The sequence below is a fragment of the Podarcis raffonei genome, chromosome 15 (assembly GCF_027172205.1).
Source record: "Podarcis raffonei isolate rPodRaf1 chromosome 15, rPodRaf1.pri, whole genome shotgun sequence".
In the NCBI taxonomy this organism is placed as follows: Eukaryota; Metazoa; Chordata; class Lepidosauria; order Squamata; family Lacertidae; genus Podarcis; species Podarcis raffonei.
Genome location: NC_070616.1, coordinates 38,037,987 through 38,062,844, shown reverse-complemented (window position 1 = coordinate 38,062,844; position 24,858 = coordinate 38,037,987). Strand labels below are relative to the sequence as shown.

Here is a 24,858-nt window from a genome sequence, read left to right as displayed (position 1 = left end):
TTTCAACAAGTATGGTTTAATTAATCAATATAGAGTGTGATTCTGCACACATAGCCCCCCCCCGAAATCCTACTAAATCCCTTGGATGGCAAAAATGCCTGCATTTCTACTACATAAGAAAAGGTGAGAACTTCTAGCTCCCAAACTGGATTCCATCATGTCAGCCAAATAAACATAGCTGCCAGGTAAGCTTTAGTCTAAGGTTTAAATTTAGTACACAAACAAAGAATAAAAGCCTTGTCACCTGCTCAGTTGTGGAGCAGCCAAACAATATGCCAGCAGGACCTGTTTATTTACTTTTAAAAGATTGTTGTGATGCGAAATAGAGTCTAATTTGTTTTTTGGGAAAAAACCAGAAGTTCAATACATTCAGAATTGTCTACAACTGGAAGCTACTCCCTTTGAGGTGGAACAACTATTATCTAATCCCAATGTGGGTCTGGGCAAGTTAATTCACTGGTATGTATAGAATGAACTCAGAGCTAGCTCTTAATCTTAGTCTGCATGCTCTAATCTAGGAAATGATGTCACCCTTTCCCCTCTGACTTACCTGGAAAAGCACGGGCAGAAATTCAGCAGACACCATTTCCCAGCATCAAGGAGCAATCAGAACAGCTTCACCACCTGTATTTCAGCTTCACAGGCTAGTTAAACTAAATAAATAGCCCTGTTCCTGCGCATATCGATAGCAGCCTGACACACCACAGTTAAGCAGGCAAAATGTTCCCCATTACTTTATGAAATCTCCAGGAAAAAGCTTCATGCTTGATTTCTGTGGGCTGCTGTTAAAAGGAACTTCTTAGAAGTGAAGCAGTATGGATTTTCAGGCTTGGATGATATCATAATTCTTCAAGGGTTAACTGACAACAGTATTTCTCTCTTTCTCTCAAGTTTGTCTGTGTGTTAATAATACAAGGGTGTTCAGCAGGGATTCCTTGCAATGGGGTTATCCCAGTCCTTAGGGCAGGGGTGGGGAGCTTTTCTAGCCTGAGGGCCTCATCCTGTCCTTTCTGGCAATCTTCCAAGGGTCCTATGGAAGGAGCAGCAAATGTAAATTTTGCCTTAGCCCTGTAGGCTAATTTCTACACACACCTCTCCATCTTCCAGTCAGGCAACCAAGGACTTATCAGTGTTCAAGGACACATTCCAGCCAGGCAAAAGCACTCAAGGCAAGTTCAAGGCATGTCCAAGTGAGGAGTGTGGCCTGGAGAGAGTCCTTAGGGCCAGACAGAAAGGCTTGGAGGGCCACATTCTCCTCCACCCCCCTTGCCCTGAGGTGCCTGACTCCTGCTTTAGGGGTTCTGTATCTTGGGGGCATGACTTTTGTTGTAGCAGTTGTTCCCCAGCTTTGAATTTGAGATCTATTTAGAACTATTTGAGATCTATTTGAGATCTATTTAGAAGGATCATTATTCTTTTTATAAACAGCTCTGAGATTTTATTACTATCAAGTGAGATATAATTGCTGGGAAATAAAATAAATAACTAAATTCCCTAACAGTCTTTTTTTTTCTTCAAGTTGCTGGGGCAGTGAAGTTTAAAAAGCAGATAAAGAGGTTAGGACTTTTGCAGATTTAATAGTAAGAACCATTGGTGGTTTTTTTCCTTGAAAAATAGGTGCCCAGTACTCACCATGAAGTTGTTACAGTAAGTGAGACACCTTTTAGCAACAACGAAAAGACGTGCCGGTACTGCGTACACTTGAGTGCCCCCTGGGAAGCACTGGTAGGAACTACTTCTTTTATACGACAAGAGGTTAGGCATGCGGTATCTCGGCTCCAACGTCTGAAGTGTATCGGTTTTCAAGAGGGTCCTTATCCTCTTTGAACCTGTTGCTTTTTTTAAAAATGCCCTTGTTGAAAACTAACCTGCTTTCTTTTCATATGCAAAGGAGGAATATAACAATGATCTCCCATCAGCTGCTTCCGTTTGTCTGTGGAGAGACTATATTCACCATCCATGCCTTTTTAGGAATATGCTCGGAAAGACATTGCCTGCTCAAAGCAATGCTTCTTCTACAGACTGCATATAACTAGACTCGCGCCCAGGTATTGTTGCCCACAGTTTGTAATTGTTTCGGAATATATATATATTTTATTGGGGGGGGGACCCTGAAATGGGAAGGAAGACTCACGAGTCACCATAACATGAAAATATAGAGATCACTGGGTTTAAGGGAAAACTGGACCTACAATTTACCTGCAAGATTCCAGCCCCCAGTGCGCCCGGACCCAAAGGATTATGGGAGCTGTAGTCCAAAGCGCCGCGAACGGGGGAAAAGAGGCGGGGCCGGGCGCGGAAGCTCTCGCGAGACTTGGGGTGGGGTTCCTCACCGCCTCACCTGAGGGAAGCCGCTCAGTCCCTCCCGGGCAGCGGCAGAGAGCGGGTGTCAGGCGGACGACGAAGAAATGTCGGCCCCAGGCTCTCCGTCGTCTCTGGGGCCCCGCTGGGCCCCGACCCACGTCCAGGTGACGGTGCTCCAGGCGCGGGGGCTTCGCTCCAAGGCCAAGGGCGGCGGCGGCGGCGGCGGGAGCGACGCTTACGCGGTGATGGCGCTGGGCAAGGAGAAGTTCGCCACGTCGGTGGCCGAGCGCTGCCTGGGCTCTCCCGTGTGGCGGGAGGAGGCCACCTTCGAGCTGCCGCCGCCGCCCCGGAGGAGCCTGTCGGCGGGGGGGCCTCCGCTCTCGGCCGGGCCCACGGCCGTGCTGCAGCTCACCGTCCTCCACCGCGCCCTGCTCGGCCTCGACAAGTTCCTGGGCCGCGCCGAGATCAGCCTGGCCGAGCTGCACTCCGAGGGCGGCCGCCGAAGCACACGGTGAGGGGAGAGCGAGCGGGCGAGGGGCCTCCCGTGGAGCTCCCGCTGCCAGGGGCAGTCTACCTGCTGGGGCGCGGGGCGCATGCGCGGAGGGAGGGGGCTGGTGCCAGGCGCTGCCCAGAGAGGCCTCCGAAATGTGACCCGTTGCATCTGATTTTCGCTCCTTCTTTGTTTAGGGAGTCTTAGCAGGACTTCTGAAGGAATGCGGATAAGGGTATGCTTTAACTTCAAAGCATGCGCCAGAGTGTTGTGGCAGTGTAGGATTATGGGGTTCATGGGGCTTCCTCTTGATATGCGGCCAAATTAGGTATTTCTGAAGGTGTCACATCCCGCAGCGCACAAAACCCCCCGAAGTTTGCTCCTGTTCTTGGCCGCACACCTTCCCAGCTAAGCTGGCCAAAAATCTGGTTTTGCTGCCTTTCGACTCCTGTCGATCGGTTTTGTAAAAGGTAATGTGATAATAGGAACACAAACCGGGAGGTAAAGCCGCTTTGACAGGTGAAATCCGACTTAACTATGACGATTTCAATTACTCATCTGTTGTTCAGTGTTTTGTATATTAATGGATTGTAATTTTGGCAACATAAGTAGTATCACTATATTCACTCCTCAGTGGCACTCTTGAAAAAATTAATTCCAGTTCTGTGCTTCAGTTCTGGTTTGAAACTTGTTGGGTGCAACAATTATTATTATTTTTTTTTACCTGTTGTGCATCTGGTGGCTTCCTTTCTGGTGTGTGTGCCAGATATGTGACTAAACAATAGCATCAAATACGGTAGTATGATCATATCTGTAGTACTTTGTCCAGTTGCAGTTGCTGCATTTTAAGGAGGAGGTAGAAGCCTCCCTGCATTGCTCCTTTCCGTCTCTTATGTCAGAGATCAAAAGGAGCTTCACGGAATTGCTTTCAAAGCCCTTTGCAAGCCTTCAATGAGCTGCAGCTTGGACAGTAGGAGCGATGGTTGAATGGGAGTCTACTTTAATGGCATCCCTTATTGGGCAGGTGAGCGTGGCTTCTCCAGATGGGCCTCATGGGCAAATGGGACTGGTGAGTCACGTTTGGTCTGTGAGCAGGAGGTTCTGCACCCCTGAACTACAGCATATTCCAAAGACGGTGAGGAGCCTGGAAACGAAGTCCTATGAGGAACAGTTGAAAAAGCTGGGCATGGTTAGCTTGGGGAAAGAAAGGTTAAGAGGAGGCAGGAGAATAGTTCTCAAATAACTGAAAGACTGTGATGCAGAAGGTGGAGCAGATTTGTTCTATGTTACTCCAGATGACAGATGTAAATGCAATGACTGAAAACATTTAAATAAGATGGTTTTGACTTTACGTTAGGGTTACGTTCTTAAGTGTATGAGTAGTTCAGAGGCAGATCAGACTGCCTTGGGAAGTGGTGAGATCTCCTATGAAGGTTTGTAAGCTATGGCTAGATGCCCGTTTGCTTAGGAAGCTGTGTATTTGCAAGATTCCTGCACTAAATCCGTTGGGCATTGGACTAGATGACATCCAAGGTCCCTTACTACTCCATAGTTCTGTTTGAAGATGTTGACTTCCTGCTGACTAAATGGCATTTCCAGGTGCAGAGGCAATTTACCTATGTATGTCAGAGGCTCAAGGTCCACATGTCCAAACAGGTGTCAAACAGCATGCCGCATGAGAATTATTCATCTCAGCTGTTTATCTGACAGCAGCGAAAGCTAAGCTCTTAACAGGATGGATCATGGATTAAAAATGCCACTTTTAGTAAAGATTCCGCCGTTGCCCATAGAGTTTACTGGGAGACCACGGGCGAGTCACACTCAGTCTAATCAATCACAAGGGTTGTTGTGAGAATGAAATGGGATGGGGAAATGAGAACTATGTATGTCACTCATACATAGTTATTTGAAGTAAGGGTGGGGCAAAAATGCAATAAGCAAACATTGCAAGCAGAGGCGGGATCAAACTTTTAAAAACAGTGTTTTAAAACTTGAAATAAACAGCAGTATAATGTGCTACGGCATAATATAAAGAGTTGTTGTGGTGTAAAGGTTAGTGTCACACTAGGACCTAGGAGACCAGGGTTCAAGCGACCGCTCAGCCATGAAGCTCACTGACTGACCTCAGCTCTCAGTCTAACATAGGGTTGTTATGGGGATTAAATGAGGAGGGGTAGAATCACGTATGCCATCTTGAGCTCATTGGAGAAGAAGGTGGGCTATTAAATAAGCAAGCAAGCTTTGAAGAACTTGTAAAGTATCCTGTTGATACCTTTCCTGAGTGGAGTCCTGCTGGATCACAGTAGTTGGCATACTTAATTTTATTCCATTGTTGTAAACTTCCCTAACAACCTACTTTTAGCTAAAGGGAAGAGTAAACATCTATTAAATAAAATAATTTGTATCCAGCTTTGGATAGCGGTTATCTCAATGCATCCAGGAAACATGCAAGCAGGGTGTGGAACTGACAGTTCTTCCTTAGTTTGCTGCCTTGGCAACTGATATTCAGTGCTATTAATGCTTGTGAACATGGAAGTTCCATTAAGTTGTCAAGGCGAGTAGCTGATACAAATTTAGTTAATTCCTTTATAGAGCCTCCTAAACTAGGGTCCATCGTGAATCCCCTAAACGTTGGCATCTTTGTCTTCTCCTTAAATCTTGGTTTGCAGCGGACTGAGCAGCGGGTGCTCTTTAGAGATGTTGGTTACCAGGATGCAGTGAAAGAAAATAATATTAAGCTGGCTAGAATTTTACACTTTTATATTTTGGAGGTTATTGGGTCTTCTTCTATAAAATATTGACTCAGTTTGATGTGGACAAAGGGATTGGCTGAATCAAGGCTAGAAATTAACTGTTAGCACCACAGCAGAATTTGATGAGTTATTTGATAAATTGGACTCTTTCTGATTACTCCTCCAGTCATGATATTAACTGGATGACAATTAATAGTGAGGAGGAAGTGAGAGAAAAGGGAAACACTAAACAAACATCATGGGACAAGGTAGGAGTGGTGAGGTTACTAGGACTTGACACTTCCCTATTGCAAAGAAATACTCTAAAGAACCGAGGCTAGATCCAAGAGGAATGAAACCCACAGCACCCACTCAAAGGAGTATTGGCCAGGATATTCAGGGCACTTCCCTAGCATTTCTATACAACCTTTATAACATTTCCCCATATATAGCTGGCCATTGTTTGTAGAAAACATCCCCTCCCCATACTTTTGTATTGAGATGTTGTATTGTACTTTTACTATTTTTTGTTAGGAGCTGCTCCGAATGGCTGGAGCAACCCAGTCAGATGGGTGGCATATAACTAATAAGTTGCTGTTACTATAAGTCTCCCCCCTTTAAAATATCAATCAATAATCCCACTACAAAAAGGTGCCTAGACATTCCTTTGTGGCAACTGTAACCGAGGTTTATGGTGCCATTTGGTGACTAGCTTATATATCTGAGTTTCTAACACTAGTTTAAAAAATAAAAAAGGTAAAGGACCCCTGACAGTTAAGTCCAGTCACGGATGACTCTGGGGTTGCGCCGTTCATCTCGCTTTACAGGCCCAGGAAAGCGGCGTTTGTCCGCTGACAGTTTTTCCGGGTCATGTGGCCAGCATGACTAAGCCGCTTCTGGCGAAAACGTAGCAGTGCATGGAAACACCGTTTATCTTCCCACCTGAGTGGTACCTATTTATCTACTTGCACTTTTTGGCATGCTTTTGAACTGCTAGGTTGGCAGGAGCTGGGACCAAACAATGGGAGCTCACCCCATCGTGGGGCTTCAAACCGCTGACCATCTGATTAGGAAGCCCAAGAGGCTCAGTGGTTTAGACCACAAAGATGACCCATTAATTAGATGACAGATTTAAAAAGTGCAATAATGTTTTCAGAAATTGAATACCTTTTTAAATTACAGAATTGCTTTTTCTAAGATGTGTGCTGCAACACATGTATTATTTTAAAACAAAATATGCTTACATCAGAAAAGTTTGTTTTATATTTGTACATATTATTCAGTAGGTTGATTGACTAAAACTCATGATCAGTTAAGTTTTCTTCAATAGGTTGATAGCTCTTGGGATTTCACACCTACCCAGTTATGCTTCACATTGTGCCATTTTATGTATAAGGTTTAAACCAGTGAGTAAGAATTAAAAAAAATCTGCTTAGCATTTATAGAGTTTAAATAGCCTTGTGTACATTTTCTTGTTGTTCTTTACAAACAAGCCTGTAATGCAGATTAGTATTATTCCCATCCTGACTTGTGTAATATAACCACTTTGTAAGTTCATTACAAAAGCAATATTCAATCCAGGTTCCTAGGTAGCTTTTTAGCCACATTGTGCTATTCAAGCAGTTTATCTAGTACTGTCAGGTGAGCTGTTGTGGACATAGCTTTATTGGCCAACAATGATATTTGAGTTTCACATCTGAAGAGCAATAGATTCAAATATAAATACTGATAAAATAAGTAATGTGCTATAGTAATTTTCCACTGATGCCTGCTTCCATAGCTATTGTAGAACAAACCCTGCCATTAAAATGTGTATGTGCACCATGATTCTTGGCTATCTGTGTTAAGAGTAGAAAAAGCAACATTTTGTAAGAATGCATAATACCCTTCTGTTTGGCAAACATATTTTTAGACTGAGCTAAACATCCTAGTTTTTAAAACTGTAAGTCAGAGTGTATTACAGAAACAGTGTTTGTAAAGAACTCTTTTAAAAGTGTCTTACTGTGAATAATGGCAGCTCTCATACTCAAATATTTAACGTAACAAGTCCAGCAGGCTTACCAAGTTTACTTTGGCAGTCTTGACTGCTTTATACAGCCATGATAAGTATTCACAGTATGTTAGAAACAAATGTCTTGTTCATAACACTTTATTGTTAGAATAAACAGCACAAGTCAGAGTTGAAGCACTTTATTAGTTTTACAGATGAAAATTGGGGCTTCAAGGTTTATGTCGGAATCTATCAATTAAGAGGTAGCTCACTAATCAACACCACACCCTTAACATGTGGACAGACAATGCAAAGATGCAATTCAGACCAGTTAATATTTTTTCATCTGAAGGCAGGGAGATCTGAAATTTGGATGAAACTGTTGCCAGATTTCAAGACTGGATGCTTATTTGTAAAACAGAAACACATCACTGTACTGAAAGAATTAGATGTCAATGAGATTATTTCTGACAGGCCTTTTCCCTGATGTGGTAGTACTGTGTGTGCTTTTTGTTTTTGTTTTTTAAGGGTAATCTTTTAGCCATGCAATAACTTCCTGTAGTTTGTCTAGAAATAGTTTCACCATGCTATCCGCTGTTTTAGGAAATTGGGCCAAATGATGAGCTTTTAAAATGTGAATATAGAAAATCACTCACTTGTGTTCTAGTGCTTTTCCCTCCTCTAGTTCTTCTCTTTTGTTTCCTTTCCTGTTTTGATATGTATGCTTTTAAGGCATGCAATTTTCTGAAAATATTTCCATATTTTCGGAGAAATTGCATGCTTTTGTACATAAGCTGCTATTTCTGTTCTAAAACTTTCCTGGTAATGACTTTCTCATTTTCTCTCTTTCTAGCTCTGTATCCTCTGCTGTATCCAGCTCCGTTCAAGACTGTTCTGCAGAATTTGTCTTGGTTCATGTTGTGCCTTTCAGGGAGTAAAAAGGTTAGACACACTAAGATGGCATGCATCTTGGGTTTTAGTGCAGAAACAGTCTATTCTACAGAGTTCCTCTGACTGTTGATACCTTTTATGCAGATGTCTTCATGGCATGACCTTAAATGGAGAGGTAGCTGTTTGGCAATGGACAAGATTCTACCATAACTCATGAACTAGTAAGGCCTGCTGATATTGCATGTTACCAGAGCATAACAGCATAGATTAGGTGTCTTCCTGCAAAATTATATGAATATTTGGGGGAACCCATTGCCCTGGACAATGGATAAATTTACAGTACAAAATTAACCCTTTCCTGGCATGGTTCTCATTGATCCTCTGGGGGGAGGCCCCAGAAAGCAATTCTGGAGAAACACTTGTTTTGTGAGGGTGCTTATAATTATTACATGATTGTAATCCCCTTTATTGAACCACACTTCCAAGGACTTAACTGAGAACCATGAAGCTATAGACAAAGTCTGTAAATATGTGACACATGACACATTTAATCTAGCTTTGAAGTCCTGTGACAGAAAAGGTGAAATGGAAATATAGGTAACTCGCAATGCTTATTTTACCTACATGATTGCTGATTTGGGCCAGGGGGTGGGGGTGGAGCAGAACAAACAAATAAATGGAGAGTGGAGGAAACATTACAGAGTAGCATCCTAGAGCCCTCGTGCTGCCTGCCGAGAACCAGGTAAGCGAGACACCTGGTTCTGAGGGTTCCTGGCTCTACGCGATTTTGCTTTTATGTGCAATGGCCAGGAATGTAACCACTGCATAAGATGCGAGTTAGCTGTGATTATATCTTCTGTTAGTACAGGCATAGGCAAACAGCTCTCCAGATGTTCTGGCATGACAGCTCCCATCATTCCTAGCTAACAGGACCAGTAGTCAGGGATGATGGGAGTTCTAGTCCCAAAACATCTGGAGGGCTGAGTTTGCCTACGCCTGTGTTAGTATGCCTGTGAATATTCACTTGGATGAGAAAACAAACTTTTTCTAGACATCTTGGGAACATGCCCAACATACTGGTAGCATGCCGGCTACCAGTTTTTTATCACAGATCTGTAAAGACCCTCTGTTCCAGGAGTGACGTCCTTAGCATTTTAGAAATCTTTGCATGATGCTTCCAGAGTAACTATTTCTGAGAATCATGTGGTAATATGGATAAATTATTTCATAACAGCATGTTCTCCTTTTAAAATAGGCTATTTGTTCTCTTCTCTTCTCTTCCCTTTTACTTTTTCTTTTCTTTTTCGAAAATGGACTTTGCTGGCTAAATGCAACTAATATCAGTCTACAGACCTACCTGGCATTTTGCTTACACAGAGAACCTGACTCTGTTTAGCTTGAACTAAAAATTAACTATTTTATACGTAACACACCCTGGGACCTTGTGGGAAAAGGGTGGGTAGGAAATATTTAAGCCCCTGATGCTGAACTTTTGCTGTTCTTTATTTATACAGATGGTACAAGCTTCACTCCAAACCAGGAAAGAAGGAAAAAGAGAGAGGTGAGATTGAGGTGGATATCCAATTCATGAGGAGCAACATGACAGCCAGCATGTTTGATCTGTCCATGAAAGATAAGTCACGGACACCATTTGGCAAGCTGAAAGACAAGCTAAAGGGGAAACGAGGCAATGGATTGCCAGACACAGCTTCAGCTATTGTTCCTAGCATTAGTCACTCCCCGGCTGACAGCGAGGAAGAGTCAAATGAGAAAGAAAAGAAAAAATCAAAGTTCAAGACCTTATTCTCCAAACCTGGTTTACAGAAAAGCAACCTCTCTCAGTCCATGTCTGTGTTACCTTCTCTCCAACCGGTTACAGAGAGAGTTCGACTTAATCCCAGTGACTTTTCATCGCGATGGAGTGATAGTGATGATGACACTTTAACTCCTGTTTCAGAGAGTAAGTATTGTCTATTGAAAAGAGAATAAATTTCTCAAATGTTTTAACAGTTGTGTAATTTACAAAGTGTGCTAAGTAGTAAAATGTGCCATTTCTTCATAATAGTTAAAGCTGGACTTCTTGTATTATTTAAAGGCAGTGCTTGGAAGCTGTGAAGAAACAGAAGTGTTTTCATGATTGTGCCTAATAGTTGTAAATGAGTAGGATGCAGGTGGGTCTCAGTGGTCCCCAACCTCAGTGTACTGCTGTTGTTAAGAGCCATCAGTTGATCTAGGGCTGGATTAGGTATTAGTATTTTCAGTAGTATTGGGACTTGTGCTTTCACTATTCTGATGTTGATTTCTTTCTTTTCAGAACCCTCCACAAATGAAGATAACCTGCTTTATCCACCTTCCACCAAGTCTCATAAGAGAACAGGTAGTGCAGATAACAAGCAACTAAGCCAAATCTCCTCCAGTAACACCAAGAAGGATGTACATTCTTTATTTGGTGGACTGAAGTCCAAAAGTGACCCTACGTCCCGGTCCAATGTGTGTATCAATGGCAGTCATGTTTACATGGAGGAGCGTGACCCCAAAAGTGATACTCTTCCAAAAGACAGCACTCTATCTTCCCCTCAGATATCCCAGCGAAAACGGCTCTTTTTGTCCCAGGAGAACTTGTCTTCTGAACCCAGTAAGGAACCTGAAATGACAGGAAGACTACCATCTGACAAAGGACCACCAGGGTCTTCTTCACTGGAGTCCTTTAAAGCCATGACTCTACCATCATACAAGTTGCTGAGTGCTGGGGATATGCCAGAAAGCAACACTCCAGTTATTTCAGACACTCCAAAAGAAACCAAAGAGAACAAAAAACAGGAGAACAAGAAATCTGGCTTGCTGTCTCTTATGACAGGGAAAAAAGAAGCTAAAGTTAGTGAGGAAGTAGAGAGCAATGCAGACACCACTCCGAAGGTGAAGGAAGTAAAACGTAACGAAAAAGAGTTGGCCAAGAAAGAAGCAAATCCTTTTGAAGTCCCTGTGGATAACAGAAGAAGTCATAGCTCAGATAAGAGCAGCACTGCGGACCTCCGAATCACAAAGGCATCCTTGAACCCTTTTGACGAAAACATCTCAGCAGAAGAGAAGCCAGAAAAAAACTCAGCTTCTGTGAAACCATCTCAGACCAAACCTGTCAAGCCCAGGTTAGTCTTGAGAAATGATCTTCTCAATTGAATTTTGAGATCTTGAGATGCTTTAAGGCTATTGCTACCCAGTGGTTTTCATTGTATGTCATAGAAAATATCTATCCTCCTGATAGGGCAGGCATGCCCTGTGTAGGTTTCAGTTGATTAGTAACTCTGCAGGTAATTTGTAGGGTTTCTGTCTCTAGCCTTCTTGAAAGGAGAGAAATGAAAATGGATGCTGCCTTCAGAACAAAGGTTCTTGCAAGGGGAGGGCAAAGAGAGCGAGTCAGTCCCTCTTCTGCCTCCAGGATGGAATGCTGTCTAGCAGAGAATGTATCCCAGCTGGCTGAACTTGATCCTTTCTATCTCTTCTCCCCACTGCCCAACTTACAGGGAGAGGAATCGAAACAAAGGCAGGCACTAGCTTTGTTGTGTTTGCCCAGCTGGTCAAATGCAGCTGAGCTAGTTTTCACTCATCTTTTTATGTCTTCCTTTTTTTTGCTGAGGAGAGGAAAAGACGGTGGTTAGTCCAACCAACGTATTGGGCTTGTCTGACCCAGAAAACTGGTGTAACTAGCTAGCTACTGCTCTTTGTGGCAAGGAGGAATTTTAAAACACAATTATGGGTTAAAGTCTTTGTATCAATGTCATGTAGGTGGGCCAAGGCCTGAAGTTCTTTAGCCCTCCCAAACTTAAAGCATTAGTTCTAAATCAGGAAGGAGAAAGAGAACAGCTGTCTTTCGTGAAGAAACAGCCAGTGCTTCTGGCAGTTGTCCTTCGTGGTTCCTTCTTGCTTGAGTTGGGGAGGGGTGTGATATTATCTCTCTTCTGTCGTCTGAAAGTAGAGGTGGGAGGAATACAGAGATGGAGCAGGAAAGACTCAGAAAAATGAATCAAAATGGGTTACCTCCTAAGCCCCTGAATATTTAAGGCTGCCACATATTAGCTGATTACGTGATCTTGTGGTGTATTTGTTCATAAGTTGATATTGAAATATTCAGACATGTATATAAGTGCTGTGAACACCGTTAGTGACTTGGCTTTGTTTTTATGTTATTGACACTGGTGCATGTGGGGGAATTGCTCCCCATTGCTCTAACTTTAAACTTATATCTCTTTCTTTACAGCTGTAATAGTGAAATAACATTCTTTTAACATTGTTGGGTGACCTTGTTTCTGTTCAGCTCCTGCAAAATGATTAAAATTTGCACCTTTCAGCAATCTAAAATGCAATTTTTATGGCTTGGTGGAATGCAACCTTTGGATAAAACGTTGCTTTTGCATGGAAGCTGTGTGTCACAGAGGCACCACTCTTTTTCCTGCCTCACTCCCGTATGCTTGGTGCTTTGTATATTTCACTGTATTACTAATACTATGATAATACTATAATGTAATTGGGATTAAAAAGGTGTTCCATTGAAAAGAGATGTTACTGATAGACTTTTTGAAATGTACAAAATACTTTCATTCAGGCAACGTGTTGTTTTCTTTTATAAGCATTTGCTGCTGTTAAAAGGTAAATTATAATATGAAGGGGGTGGTTTGCTAAAACCCTACACCTTTCCTATTCACTTAGCATGCAGCAGCCTTGTTGAACTTGTCTTCAAAATGTTTCTGCCTGTCTTACGTTGCATCTGCAACTGACATGCAGGTTTTATTTTGTCCCTTTTTACAGACTGGGCGTGTCTTCAGAGGATGAAACCAAAGCCACTTCTGCTATTTCTGCACCTTCTTCTGCTTCTCTTTTCTCTCCTTCCTATCACTCTAATAAAAACAACCCTTTTATCTCTAAATTTGATCCAGAAGAGCAACCTCGGGACACTGATAGGTTTGCTAGTGACAACAATCCGTTCACTATTAAATGGGGACAGAAATCCAAGCAAGATACTGAATGCTTTATAGCTGCTACTTCTTCTGCTTCTGGAAATGAAAATAAACCATTTGCTCCTAAAAGGGAACAGGAATCCCAGATAGAGGATTCTTCAAACTCTGCTAAGTCTCCCCTGCCTGTTCCTGCAACTTCTGTTCTTGAGTTGGATCCTTCTGCTTTTCAGCTTTCTGATACTGATAATCCTCCCGTGTCTAAAGTGGGAGAGGACTCTGAAAGTTTTAACAGTCCTCCAGCATCTTTCTCCACTTCCTCCTTAGCAGGAAACCTTGATGATTCCAAGCACGTTCATGTTGTGCCTTCAGACAAGCCCGAAAAGGAAGGTTTAACTAACAAGATAGATCCTGTATCCAGTTTTCCTGGATCTCTAGCTGGCAGTCACCCTTCACGGTTTTATGATAGGGTTGGACTCATCCTGAAGTCTCAGGGCGATGACAAAGTGCACATAGTGCCACCATTTAAGGAAAACCGAGGGAGCATAAAGAAGTCGGTAACCTTTGCCCTTGAGGATGAAAATGTGGGGAGTAGTGGTGACGATGCTTCAGATGGTGAAGATTCAGTTGAGAGCTGGCATGATGAAAACAAGATTTCAATAAATCCCACTGAAAGGAATGAGAGGCGAAGACCTGAACTATATGTAGAACATTGTGCTGCACCTGAGCCCCATAATGGAAACGTACAGTCTCTTCATAACAGTGAGGGTCCTTTGGAAAGACAGGCTGAAGCCGGCTTCTCAGTTAAAGTAGAGCCACCGGTTCCAACTCCGAGAATTCTCGCGCCTTTGCCTAACATGCCGAGGACTGTGTCGGGTAGCAGTTCTCTCTCTGAGCCCCCAAAGCCAGCACCAAGAAGTGCCCTAAAACAAAAAAAGAGTGTATCTGTTTCTTTGATGGACGAATCAGAAACAGAAAATGGGTCAAGCTCTGCCTCTACATATAAAGAATTTTCTGCAGAAAATTATTTCATCTCTAGTGAAAAACTAACAAGTGATAGCTCGTTAGCAACTTCAGTATCCAATATACTTAGTTCTGGAAGAGATGGTGGAACCATGGATTCCTCTCAAAGTATTAGTACCGATCTCCCTCACTATGCAACAAGCACACAGCCTGGCAGTTTGATCCCTGGAGATCTGAATGTAAAACCCACCACCCTTTCTGTTATTCCAGAAGTGGGATCAGATGATGAGCAGCTGAGTGATTATCCCCAGGGTACTGAAAAGATTGCAGTTTCTGGAGATTTGTCCAGGAGTAGAGATGTTTCCTCAGAGTTACGGTCCTCCATTGAGGGGGGAGAGCTGACAGCAAATAAAAAGGCGACTGGTGAGAGGCAGACTGTATCACTTCTCATGAAGACAAGTGCTCCTGATGATGGATTTGAACTAAACAAACCTTTGGTTGCACCTTCAGCACTAGCCCTTGAAAATGCAAGCCATGATGTAAAGGGATTGGAGCAGAAGAACGCTGACAGCTTAAAAGAAAATAGACAGGGTGATAGTCCTGAGTTCTCTGTTAAGCCTGTTCATCTTTCCCCTCTGCCCAGTTCTTCTCACTCTATTAGTTCTTTCCAATCTGATGCTTCTGGCTGTAATAGAGCAGAACCTACGAAAAAAGCTACAGCAGAGGGCTTGGGTACCAAAGTGGATCCCTCTGGCAAGAAGAAGCTGCTCCAGGCATGGGTTTCACCCTCTGAAACACATCCCAATCAGAATCTGCAGAGTGACGGAACTTATCCTGCTAAGCTCAGGTGAGAGGAATTGGGGGGGGGGAGCAAAGATAAAGGCTCAAGTGCTATACTGTGCATGGCTTTGATTCTTCCCTCCCATTTTTAACGCAGTAAGGGATTTTGTGTCCTATGGACAGGTGAAAATCTTTCCCTGTTGATCTGTATCTATTTCTTGTAGCAATGTCAATGAAGGAATAAAACTGAGCAAAGGTTTGTTTTGCTTAGGCAGTAATCAGACTCTATTTTCACATTGTTGTGACATGACAGTAGAGGAACAATAAACAGGAACCAGCTCTTCATATTTTACCTCTAATTTTACTTTATTTTTTAAACCCACTGTCCTGTTAAAATACTAAATATAGTTTTCATGTTCTGCCAAAATAAGTGAAAGCAGCAGTTGGATAAATGCTTAACTTTTTTTAAAAGCGATGTTAGTTGTGATCATATGTGCAGTGCAATTTACTGCGGCACAGGTTTTGTGTTACCTAGATTTCTGAAGTGTTCCACGGGTGTAATTTAACTAAAAAAGAAATCAGGGCAAACTTTTGCAATAAACTTTGTTGAAAACTATATTTTTCACACTTGCTAAACATCTGGGTAACTACACAAATATCCAAGGAACCAACCATATTTTATTTGGGGGTGGGGAGGAACAGATGCTTAGAACCAGCAAGAGTGTCAGACTAGGATTCCACTCAGTGATGGGCCAGTCTCTTATCTCTATGTCTGACCTACTTCAGCAGGGTTGTAGTGAGGAAAATGGAGGGGGGGCATGTATTCAAAGTCCTTGAAGGGATATAAATAAATAGGTAAGTAAAACTTTTGATTTGAGAGCTTCTAAATCAGTCTTGAAGTGTAGAGAGGAGGGCAGATTAAATCTTCTGTTTTAACAGTAAATATAAAATCTAAACTTGCACTAATAGAGGTATGTAGAAGAGGAAAATGTACTTTATTCTTTTTAGAAGCCAAAGCAGGAACATGTGTGCATGCAGTGCTTCATGCAAGACCAAATGTAAAGGTAAAGGGACCCCTGAACATTAGGTCCAGTTGTGGTCGACTCTGGCCGATCTCACTTTATTGGCCAAGGGAGCCGGCGTACAGCTTCCAGTCATGTGGCCAGCATGACTAAGCTTCTTCTGGCGAAACCAGAGCAGCGCACGGAAATGCCGTTTACCTTCCTGCCAGAACGTTACCTGTTTACTTGCACTGCGTGCTTTCAAACTGCTAGGTTGGCAGGAGCAGGGAGCGAGCAGCGGGAGCTCACCCTGTCACGGGGATTCGAACCGCAAACCTTCTGATTGGCAATTCCTAGGCTCTGTGGTTTAGCCAACAGCGCCACCCGCGTCCCTTCAGACCAAAAGTAGAACTGCACAAAAATGTTCAGGTACAAAGTACTATAGGATTGCCTGAACTAATTGTGTGTGCTTCTTTCAGACTTCATCCTGTGAAACCAATGCATACTACAACAAGCAAATCATCTGCAAAAAACCAGAGCATAACATCAAAGATCTTGGATAACCAAAATGAAGCCGACATAAAGGTAATTTAAGACATGCTATATTTTAAAACATAATTGGGTGGTCTGTGCCTTGAGTTAGGAAACTTGTAAATTTATTGGCGGGATTCGACAAACTGCAAAGGGGTATGGTCGTTTGGAGACAGAAATGTGTTCAAGTTTTCTAGTTGTACGATTCCCCCTGCCCCTGCTATCCTACCCATCTGGGCAATTTTCTGAGCCTTTTACTGACACAAGTTTAGATCTGTGAGTGGGTATGAATTCCCCAGGCTCAAAACTTGCTATCTTCACCAAAGGACTTTGGCCTGAAAGGGATTTTTGTTTTCAGATAAGCAAGGTTTAGTGATTTTGTGCCTCCAACTAATATTGCAAATGATCTGTTTGGTGTTTGAGCACAGAACCTGAATTATTATCACTTAACTGAAACAACCACTACTGCTGCTGCTTTGTATTTATTTAGTACTTTTCGCATGTTATGAGGAGGGTCTTATCTTCACTTTTCTATGTTTATTACCGGGAAGAAATAGTTGAAGGCAGGTGTACAGAAACCTTGTGTGCACATTTGTCTGCATGCCATAAAAGTACTTACTGGCAAATCCTGAAATTCTAGTTTCTAGTACAGAATCTAGTAGTAGAATCTTCAGTAGCTTTTAAGATGCTTAGACAGATGACCTCTTTGCTCTGACATCACTCCTGGGACTCCCCAGTAATCCCTGAAACCAAAGGTTTCTATACCTTCCTTCTGATCCTTTGGCGCCACCCTTGCAACAGTGCTGGATATCAAAATGACTTTAACCTGTTCATTCTTCCTTTCCTAAAGAAATATGATCCTTCAGATCCCGCCTACGCTTATGGTCAGCTGACACACAGCGAGCTGATCCAGCTGGTCTTGAAGCAGAAAGATGTGATTGCAAAGCGAGATCAGCAGGTGCGGGAGCTGGAAGACTACATTGATAACTTGCTTGTCAGAGTTATGGAGGAAACTCCTAACATTCTTCGAGCTCAAGCTCATGTGAATAAGAAAGCTGGAAAGATGTGAAGGAACCAATTTCACCTAATCAGTGGCTTTCTTACTCAAACTTTGGAAGTAGTGAATGTGGAAAAGCTGCTTGTACCGAAACATATTATTATTTACTTGTCTTAGGATAGAGTTGACTTACCTTGAAGACTGCCTTACATAATCTACAAAGTCAATAGTGTTAAAAAAACACCTTTTACCTTTTAGTACACTGTACATGTTTTGCTGCTCCGCAGGTGAAAGGCCTGAAATTATGGGACTGTGGAAGGAGTTGTGAGCCAGATTTTATCTGTGAATAAGCTCCAAGGGGCACATTTTAAAGGGTTTAGTCAAAAAATGAACACTTCTCTGTAGTTTTTCAACTCCTGATTTCTTGACTCTTTTAGGATATTAAGTTTTAGTGCAATATAAGCAATCATATTTACATTAGATATACTGGATGAATAAATATTTATGAAGTACCTTGTTTGGATTTGAGTTCCTGGGAAATAAGCACTTCCACCTGAAAGCTGGTTGCCTCTCTGCATACAAGCAGCCCAGTCCATTAGGAATTTCTGTTGTTCTAGCGCCACTGAATCAGTAATTATTAAGAAAACAGCTCATTCATTTGGGTGGGGCTTAAGCTGTGCAGGTTTCCTGCCAATTGTGCAAAATTGCCTGCATTTGCCTTTGGAAAGTGAGGAAGATCCATAGTTAAGAAATAAAAAGTGATGGTGGTTGTGCGAGCAAACCCTGCTGGAGTGCCGTGATACCACTATCAAAATGAAATGTCATTTGAGTAAGAGGAGGTTAGCTTCTAAGCACTAAACTGACTTCCGTGTCTTATGGTAGTCAGTACAGGACGTATTAAACTTTTGAAAGCAATACTGATTTAAACTAATTGCCAGAAGCGGCAGTCTGGCTGGCTTGCTTCATTGCAGCTGGTTGCTTTAAGTACAGTTAGACGAGAGGGGCATTCCCCCTGCATTTCCTCATAGGTGTTAAAATGCTCAAACCTGTGGGTTTTCAGTAGCTGACTTTGGAGGTACACATTAATCCCTCATCATTGAAATTTTTACTTTTAATATGTTTGTTCCATAGAAGCATCTTCTTATTTCCCAGATTTGATTACTTTTCTTTCGTTCTTAACTTTACTTTTGAATTGCTGATCTTTCCCTTTTGTCTTTGGGTATGTTACCCCTCTGTTCAGAAGTCTGCTTAGATCTTTATTTTTGAATACAGGAAAAGCGTCTGAGTATATCGAATCAAAGAGACTGAACAAATTTCTCTGATTCAATAATCCCAGGTGTCTTTCCATTTGTGAATACTTTCTATTGTAAAAGTTTCATTTTTGACCAGTTCCTCAACATGCTGATAAAATTTTTTCAGAAGTTTTTCTTATTATTATTATGAAAGGGTTGAAATGCAGATAAAAACACATTTCTACTGTCAGCTAAAGTACCGTATTTTTTGCACCATAACACTCACTTTTTTCCTCCTAAAAAGTAAGGGGAAATGTCTGTGCGTGTTATGGAGGGAATGCTTACGGGTGGCATACCTACGGATTTTCCTCCTCTAAAAACTACGTGCGTGTTATGGTCGGGTGCGTGTTATAGAGCGAAAAATACGGTACGTCGCTTCCATCAATTTTCCCAGGTTTTTTGTAATACTTCTTTCCACATCTTTTCTGTTTCAGAAATTCCTGATTGGAGAACGTTGATCTTATCTTGTTTATGCCCAGTTTCTTTATTATATGTTTCGTTCCTTTGCAGTTCCAAATGTCTCTGCTCTACCTTTGAGCAGCTTTTGAATGTATTGCCTTGTAGCTCAAACCAACTAGGAGGAATAAGTAGGGCAGGCATAGGGAATCTGACCCTCCCAATGTGCTTGGACTCGACTCCCATCCACCTCACGGATGGCCATTGGGAGCCCAAAGGTATCTGGATGACCACATGTTTCTCAACCCTATAAGAGAGGCTTAGCACAAAGCTGTATGTGTGCAATGTCTCACTGTGCCTGTTTTGGTTCCAGTTTCTGTATCTGTATGAACAGTTTCTGTAGTCAGACGACACTTTCCTCAGTTACAAAAGATTCTGTTTATGCTGCTGCATAAATTGCTGGAAGACGTGAACAGTCAGAATTACTTCAATATGATTTCTGCTGCAGACCAAAAAAACTGGAGACTTTTTCTGATTTCATTTTTTATGGATTTTAATCCGGGGTTGAAGATTGAATTCTTAATTTCAGTATCTCCATCTGCCCCTGAATTTTTAAAGGGTAACTTTACATCGTGGTTCCTTACTCTGGATGGGGCACTAGCCCAGTATATGAGTTAAAAGTTTCCAAAGGATTAACTTTTGTAGGTTCCCTAATAAAACAATACATCCACCATCACTAGGCATTTGGGGTGAAATCCATATTGACCATTGTATGGGATATTGAACTATTTGAAGATAGCAACTATAAGGTATAGCATGGCTTTTTGCAAGCTGAAGCTTGTATATGCACTTTTGGCTTCCAGTCAGATCAACTGTGATTAAAAAAGTATATTGTTGAAAATCTGAGCTACAAATGCAGGCAGCCAAACAGCAATCAAAGTGATGTCTGAAGACATGGACCGATTAATTTTCATGCTTTTGACTGTAGCCATTCTTCATTTTCTGCCTATGCACTTTCAAGAGGGATGAGCTTGGCACTGAATATCTCTTCAGCCCTCCCTTTGTATTCAGACACAACACTGGATTATAAACTTCTCAGGTAATCAAAGAGGGGTTGATTCTAAGCAAGTCATACTTGGGAGTAGACCTCTTGTAATCAATGACTAAGGACTCTTGATTGTTGTGGGCCTGCTCTTAGTATGACATGAACGGATATCACCCATAGATCTTGACGTTTCCTGAATGGTGCACTCTTAATTGCTCTTGATACTGTACTATCTCATTTGCAAACACCAAAGAATAGAAACAGCTAACTACACACTACATGGAGTGTGGTGCTTGTTGAATAGATTTGTCTATCTTCTGGCATAGTGCTAATTCTTTTGATGAAATCCTCTGGCTGATGGTGTCACCTTGCCTCAACTAGGTCAATGATTTCAGGTGATTGAAAGGGGAGGAACTGTTGTCTACCATATCTAAAATCTTCAGGGCCTGTGGTGTTTTCACATATCTGTGGCTCCATAATAGCTGGAGCATAAAGTCTGTAAAGGCAAACTTCTTGTGTGTAAAACCAGCATTTAGATGCTTGGGCATCTTTTTAAAGCTAGTATATCTCATTTAAATGAACCAAATTGCTTTTTAAAAACTTTATTTTAAGAGGCTTCATGTCTCTTTGCTCCTGCTGGAGCCATAAGCACACAGGATCATGCTTTTGGGAACAAGTATTTTATTGAAATACAGTTTTATTGTGTACTAGAAAATGTTTATTCCTGATGGTTATATGGTCCCAAAGTACAGTGGACATTTGTGTTTAATACATATTCAGTAGGAATGGATCTAGTAACAAATAGTGTTGACCGTTTTAATAGAAATAGTACAGGACCAGCTTCCAGCAGATTGTGAAAATCTTCTAGTTTATAACCTGACCTAAAATTTCCAGGGACCACAGGGCTGTAGCTGGCAACACAATGTGCCACATGCAAGAGTGTTGTCACTGGGCCCAAATCTGCTGACCATTCTTCATATAAAGGTCTGCTCAGTTGTATACATTGTGATGAGATTTGGGCAATACACAGCAAGGATACCTTGCAATCTGTGCCTTCTAATTGGTACCTGTGACTTACGCAATCCTGACATCGAAATGCTGAATTTTGTGAAAAGTGTGGTACACTGTGAGGGATATTTCCCCTTGTGCAAACATTTGCTCAGTGCTTAATGTTGAAGGATCTGAATGTATATATTCTGCCTTGATACTCTTGGTACTTAATCCCATTGGGTTTTTGTTTTTTTTACGAAGACCTTCATCCTTGTGAAATGTTAAAAATAAAGTTATTTAAACTTGTGAGAACACTTGTGTTTCTTTGCGTATCTTCACAAACTTTAAGTGAAGAATGCTGTATATACAATCCACATTATTGCACGCTATATCAGAATGGTTCCTTAGTCCATACTGATAGAAATGATTCTCTGCTGTACAAGGACTGGATTTCATCGTGGTGATTCCAAAGTGTGACAGAAAAAGGGCTTCATATTCAACTGAAACTTCTATTGTGAGAGCTGTTTGTACATTAAGCGTTACGGGTTTTAAGAAGCAGACATTCCTCAATGATCCTAGAATTGTTAGGCTTAGGAAGAACCTGAAAAGAACCTTAGATTACTCCAACATTCTTACAGTCCCTGTATGCTATCACCTTTTCTACAAGCTCCTGAAAAAGGTAAGAAACTAAGGAAAGTGTCACTGTTTTCTCTGTGCCCAGTTATAGGAATATAGTTGCCAGCAAGTGGAAGTGCTAGGCAAAGACAGCAGGCAGGTGGAAATATCAAAAGATTTAAAACTGGCTCACCAGATTAATTTAGGTTTGGGTTTAGATAGTGTAGTTTTAATTACCACTGAAGATTGTGCAAGTTTATAGAGAGAGAGGCTTGCAGCAAAGATTTTGGCTGGTAAATTCCAGTATTACTGTGTTCCTATCCTGCTTGTGGGTTTCCCATAGGCATCTGGTAGGCTGCTATGAGAACAGAATGCTGGATTAAATGGGCCTTTAGTCTGATCCAGGACTACTTCTTATGTTCTTACATAGAAGCTTCCTCTCCCCTTCTGCCTCCTAGCTAACCAGTCAGTGAGCACTGGGAGAATCTTTGCAAGTGCTCCCTTAGCAAAATAGAAAGCTGCCTTAAACAGATCATTGATCCATCTAGCTTAGAATTGTCTATGCCAACTGGGAGAAGCTCTCCAGGGGTTCAAGAAAGAGAAATTCACAGCCTTATTTGAACCTTCTTCTGGCAAAACGTGTTCAACCATTGAACAGTAGCTCTTTGCCTTCTCTCGTGTCTTCCACTCTGCAGTCTCTTCCTGCCATCTACCCATCTGTCTCTCTGGCATGCCTTCTATTAAATTTCTGTACCACCTTTTTCATAACTACTGCCTTTTTCCTTCCCCTGACCCACCCCAGTGCCCCTGTTGTTTGATGACAAGGCTTCACATCCAAAGTGTACAGCGTGCAGCTGTTGTGGAAATTAAATAGGAAATTAAATAGGCTTAGGAGAAAATGTGAACCCCATAAGGGTGCCCTTGTAAATGTTTCGAGTGAAGACTCAAAAGGCGGTCATTTAAATCTAGAGAGCAAATTTAAAATCATTTTTGAAGCCCACTCCAGAATATGGAGCAGGGGCTAAGGTCAGGCTCCCTCTTCCTGCAAGGAAATAATGGGACACAAAAATACCGGTAATAATCCAGCAAGATGTGTTTTTGTTTTGTTTTTTGCGGGGGGGCGGGGCGATGGCTGTTTGCAGAAGAAATCTTTTCAACTACTCAACTTCCACAATTTGAGGCAGCTTTGGCTCCTAAATGCTTCCACGAAACCTAGATCAGGTTGATAAACGTAGCTCATTGCAGCTTAAGAAGCACATAGCTTGTGAAGTCCTGTGACAGTTGAGCTTTGGCACCACTCACTTCCCTGTGCTGTGAAGCAGGAATGTGCCGGAACCAATTTGGATCATGACACTGATTCAGACTTAATAGATCAGGAAAAGACGGAATCACCTGATGCAGCAGCACTGAGATGGAACGGCAGGGGAAGCATGGTATGTTAAATGCTTCAAACGAGATCTCAGCTATGATCCGAATGCCCAAATTGCTCGTTTCCAAGGGCCAATAGAGGCATCTGTGACTCAAACCCGTGTCCATTAGAATACTGCCAGTCTGCTACAGAGCATCCTTAATTCACAGAGTCTAGATTGGGGTGGGGGACCTTCCGAATGTTGTTGGTATGTTTACTCCCATCCGCCACCGTGGTGAATAGTCAGGGATGGTCGGAGTCCTGCTCCAACACATGGAGGGCCATCTCTGGTCTAGAACCCACACTAGTTTCATATTTTGCAGGAAATACATTCATACCCTAGAATGAAGTCACGACGTCAATGATCACATGGTGGCTTCATTCCAATTATTTTCCAGCCTGTCATCTACTATACCTGCGGGAATACCAGGTTTAGGACATCTCTTTAATGATTCAGAAACCAAGTGCTTTGTGCTGACGACATAATTATATAATAACTGTCAACATGGTCTCCACCCCTGTCAAAATAGCATGCTTTGAACCAGCTCACCCTTCACTGAGCTATAACTACAAGCTATTATGTCTCAGAGTCTTATTAATATCTCTTGGGCACAGCCCTGCAACAGCAGCTATTGCTTTCTTAAGCATGCTATAGGCTTGCCTGCTTTGCTTCGTTCTGAACTAAAATACGCACAGCCAGCAGAAGCCCGCTAGAGACTGGACGTGGAACATAACACAAACTATTTTATTTTTCAGGGCAATTGCTTGATCGGCCCTCCACTGCCGCTGCGCCTGAGCAGCTCACACCAGAGCCAGAGCTGCCCGTGCACTTCTTTTTTTAAACCCCAAATCCAGGACATTTCCTTTAAAATGTAAAATCCCACCCCGCCCTGGGTGGCCATGTAGGACCCCCAAAAGAGGACATATGTCAATCCTAGCATAGATCCCTTGTACCTTAGGACCTGATGTGATTGAATGTTTCGCCAATAAAGACCTAAACTTCCAATTGCTTGTCCTCATTGGGGCTACGTGCGCTCAAGGTACAGCATGATTCAAAAATGGTCCGCTACGTTCAACATCTATCTAACAGCAGCATAATGTTTACCTTTCCCTGAATGGCTTGGCAGATACTTCCATTGCCTGGTGAGGTGAGTAGGAATTGAACTGAAGAGACCTTTGCCCTGCTGTGGGGCATTCCATAATTGTGGCATCAAAACTAAACAGGCTAGGGTAGCCCTGTGTGCTGCATTAGAGAGGACAATCCTCTATTTGAAGGTTGTGCGTTCCAAGCATGGATTAAAGATGATGAACCACAAGGGAGAGCAGAGGCCTTGTATTTGCCAGCACCAGTTAAGACCTGGACAGCAGCTACACAACTCACCTGATCTGTCCTCCTCATTATAGGAAGATGCAGAGGAGTTTTTTCAGCCAGAACTCACAGGAACTCAGTTCCGGCATCTCTCAGGTGAGCACCATTGCATTAT

At 42.2% G+C, this 24,858-nt stretch overlaps 1 protein-coding gene across 5 annotated transcripts; it reads left to right on the top strand.

Annotated features, from left to right (window-relative positions):
* Window positions 1-2,305: 2,305 nt before the first annotated feature.
* Window positions 2,306-21,663, top strand: RAB11FIP1 (RAB11 family interacting protein 1). Of its 5 annotated transcripts, none has more exons than XM_053367270.1 (7): window positions 2,306-2,815; window positions 9,922-10,367; window positions 10,722-11,553; window positions 13,211-15,166; window positions 16,580-16,685; window positions 17,482-17,647; window positions 20,481-21,663. In XM_053367270.1, exons 1-7 carry the CDS (start codon window positions 2,409-2,411, stop codon window positions 20,522-20,524), a joined length of 3,957 nt encoding a protein of 1,318 aa, XP_053223245.1. In that variant the 5' UTR covers window positions 2,306-2,408; the 3' UTR covers window positions 20,525-21,663. The 5 variants fall into 5 exon arrangements, with proteins under 5 accessions (XP_053223245.1, XP_053223247.1, XP_053223244.1 ...); XM_053367272.1 differs by lacking the exon at window positions 20,481-21,663 and having other exon boundaries at window positions 2,307-2,815; window positions 13,211-14,757; window positions 15,112-15,166; window positions 17,482-18,140; XM_053367271.1 differs by lacking the exons at window positions 2,306-2,815; window positions 20,481-21,663 and adding exons at window positions 3,661-3,818; window positions 8,370-8,458 and having other exon boundaries at window positions 17,482-18,140.
* The last annotated feature ends 3,195 nt before the right edge of the window (window positions 21,664-24,858 follow it).

What these genes read in the sequence shown, in the direction of transcription:
- RAB11FIP1 (XM_053367269.1), top strand. Translation starts at nt 2,409, where the DNA reads ATGTCGGCCCCAGGCTCTCCGTCGTCTCTGGGGCCCCGCTGGGCCCCG. An exon ending in ACCAAACCTGTCAAGCCCAG is followed by an intron (nt 11,554 to 13,210) that starts GTTAGTCTTGAG and finishes CCCTTTTTACAG; the next exon opens with ACTGGGCGTGTCTTCAGAGG. An exon ending in AAAATGAAGCCGACATAAAG is followed by an intron (nt 16,686 to 17,481) that starts GTAATTTAAGAC and finishes CCTTTCCTAAAG; the next exon opens with AAATATGATCCTTCAGATCC.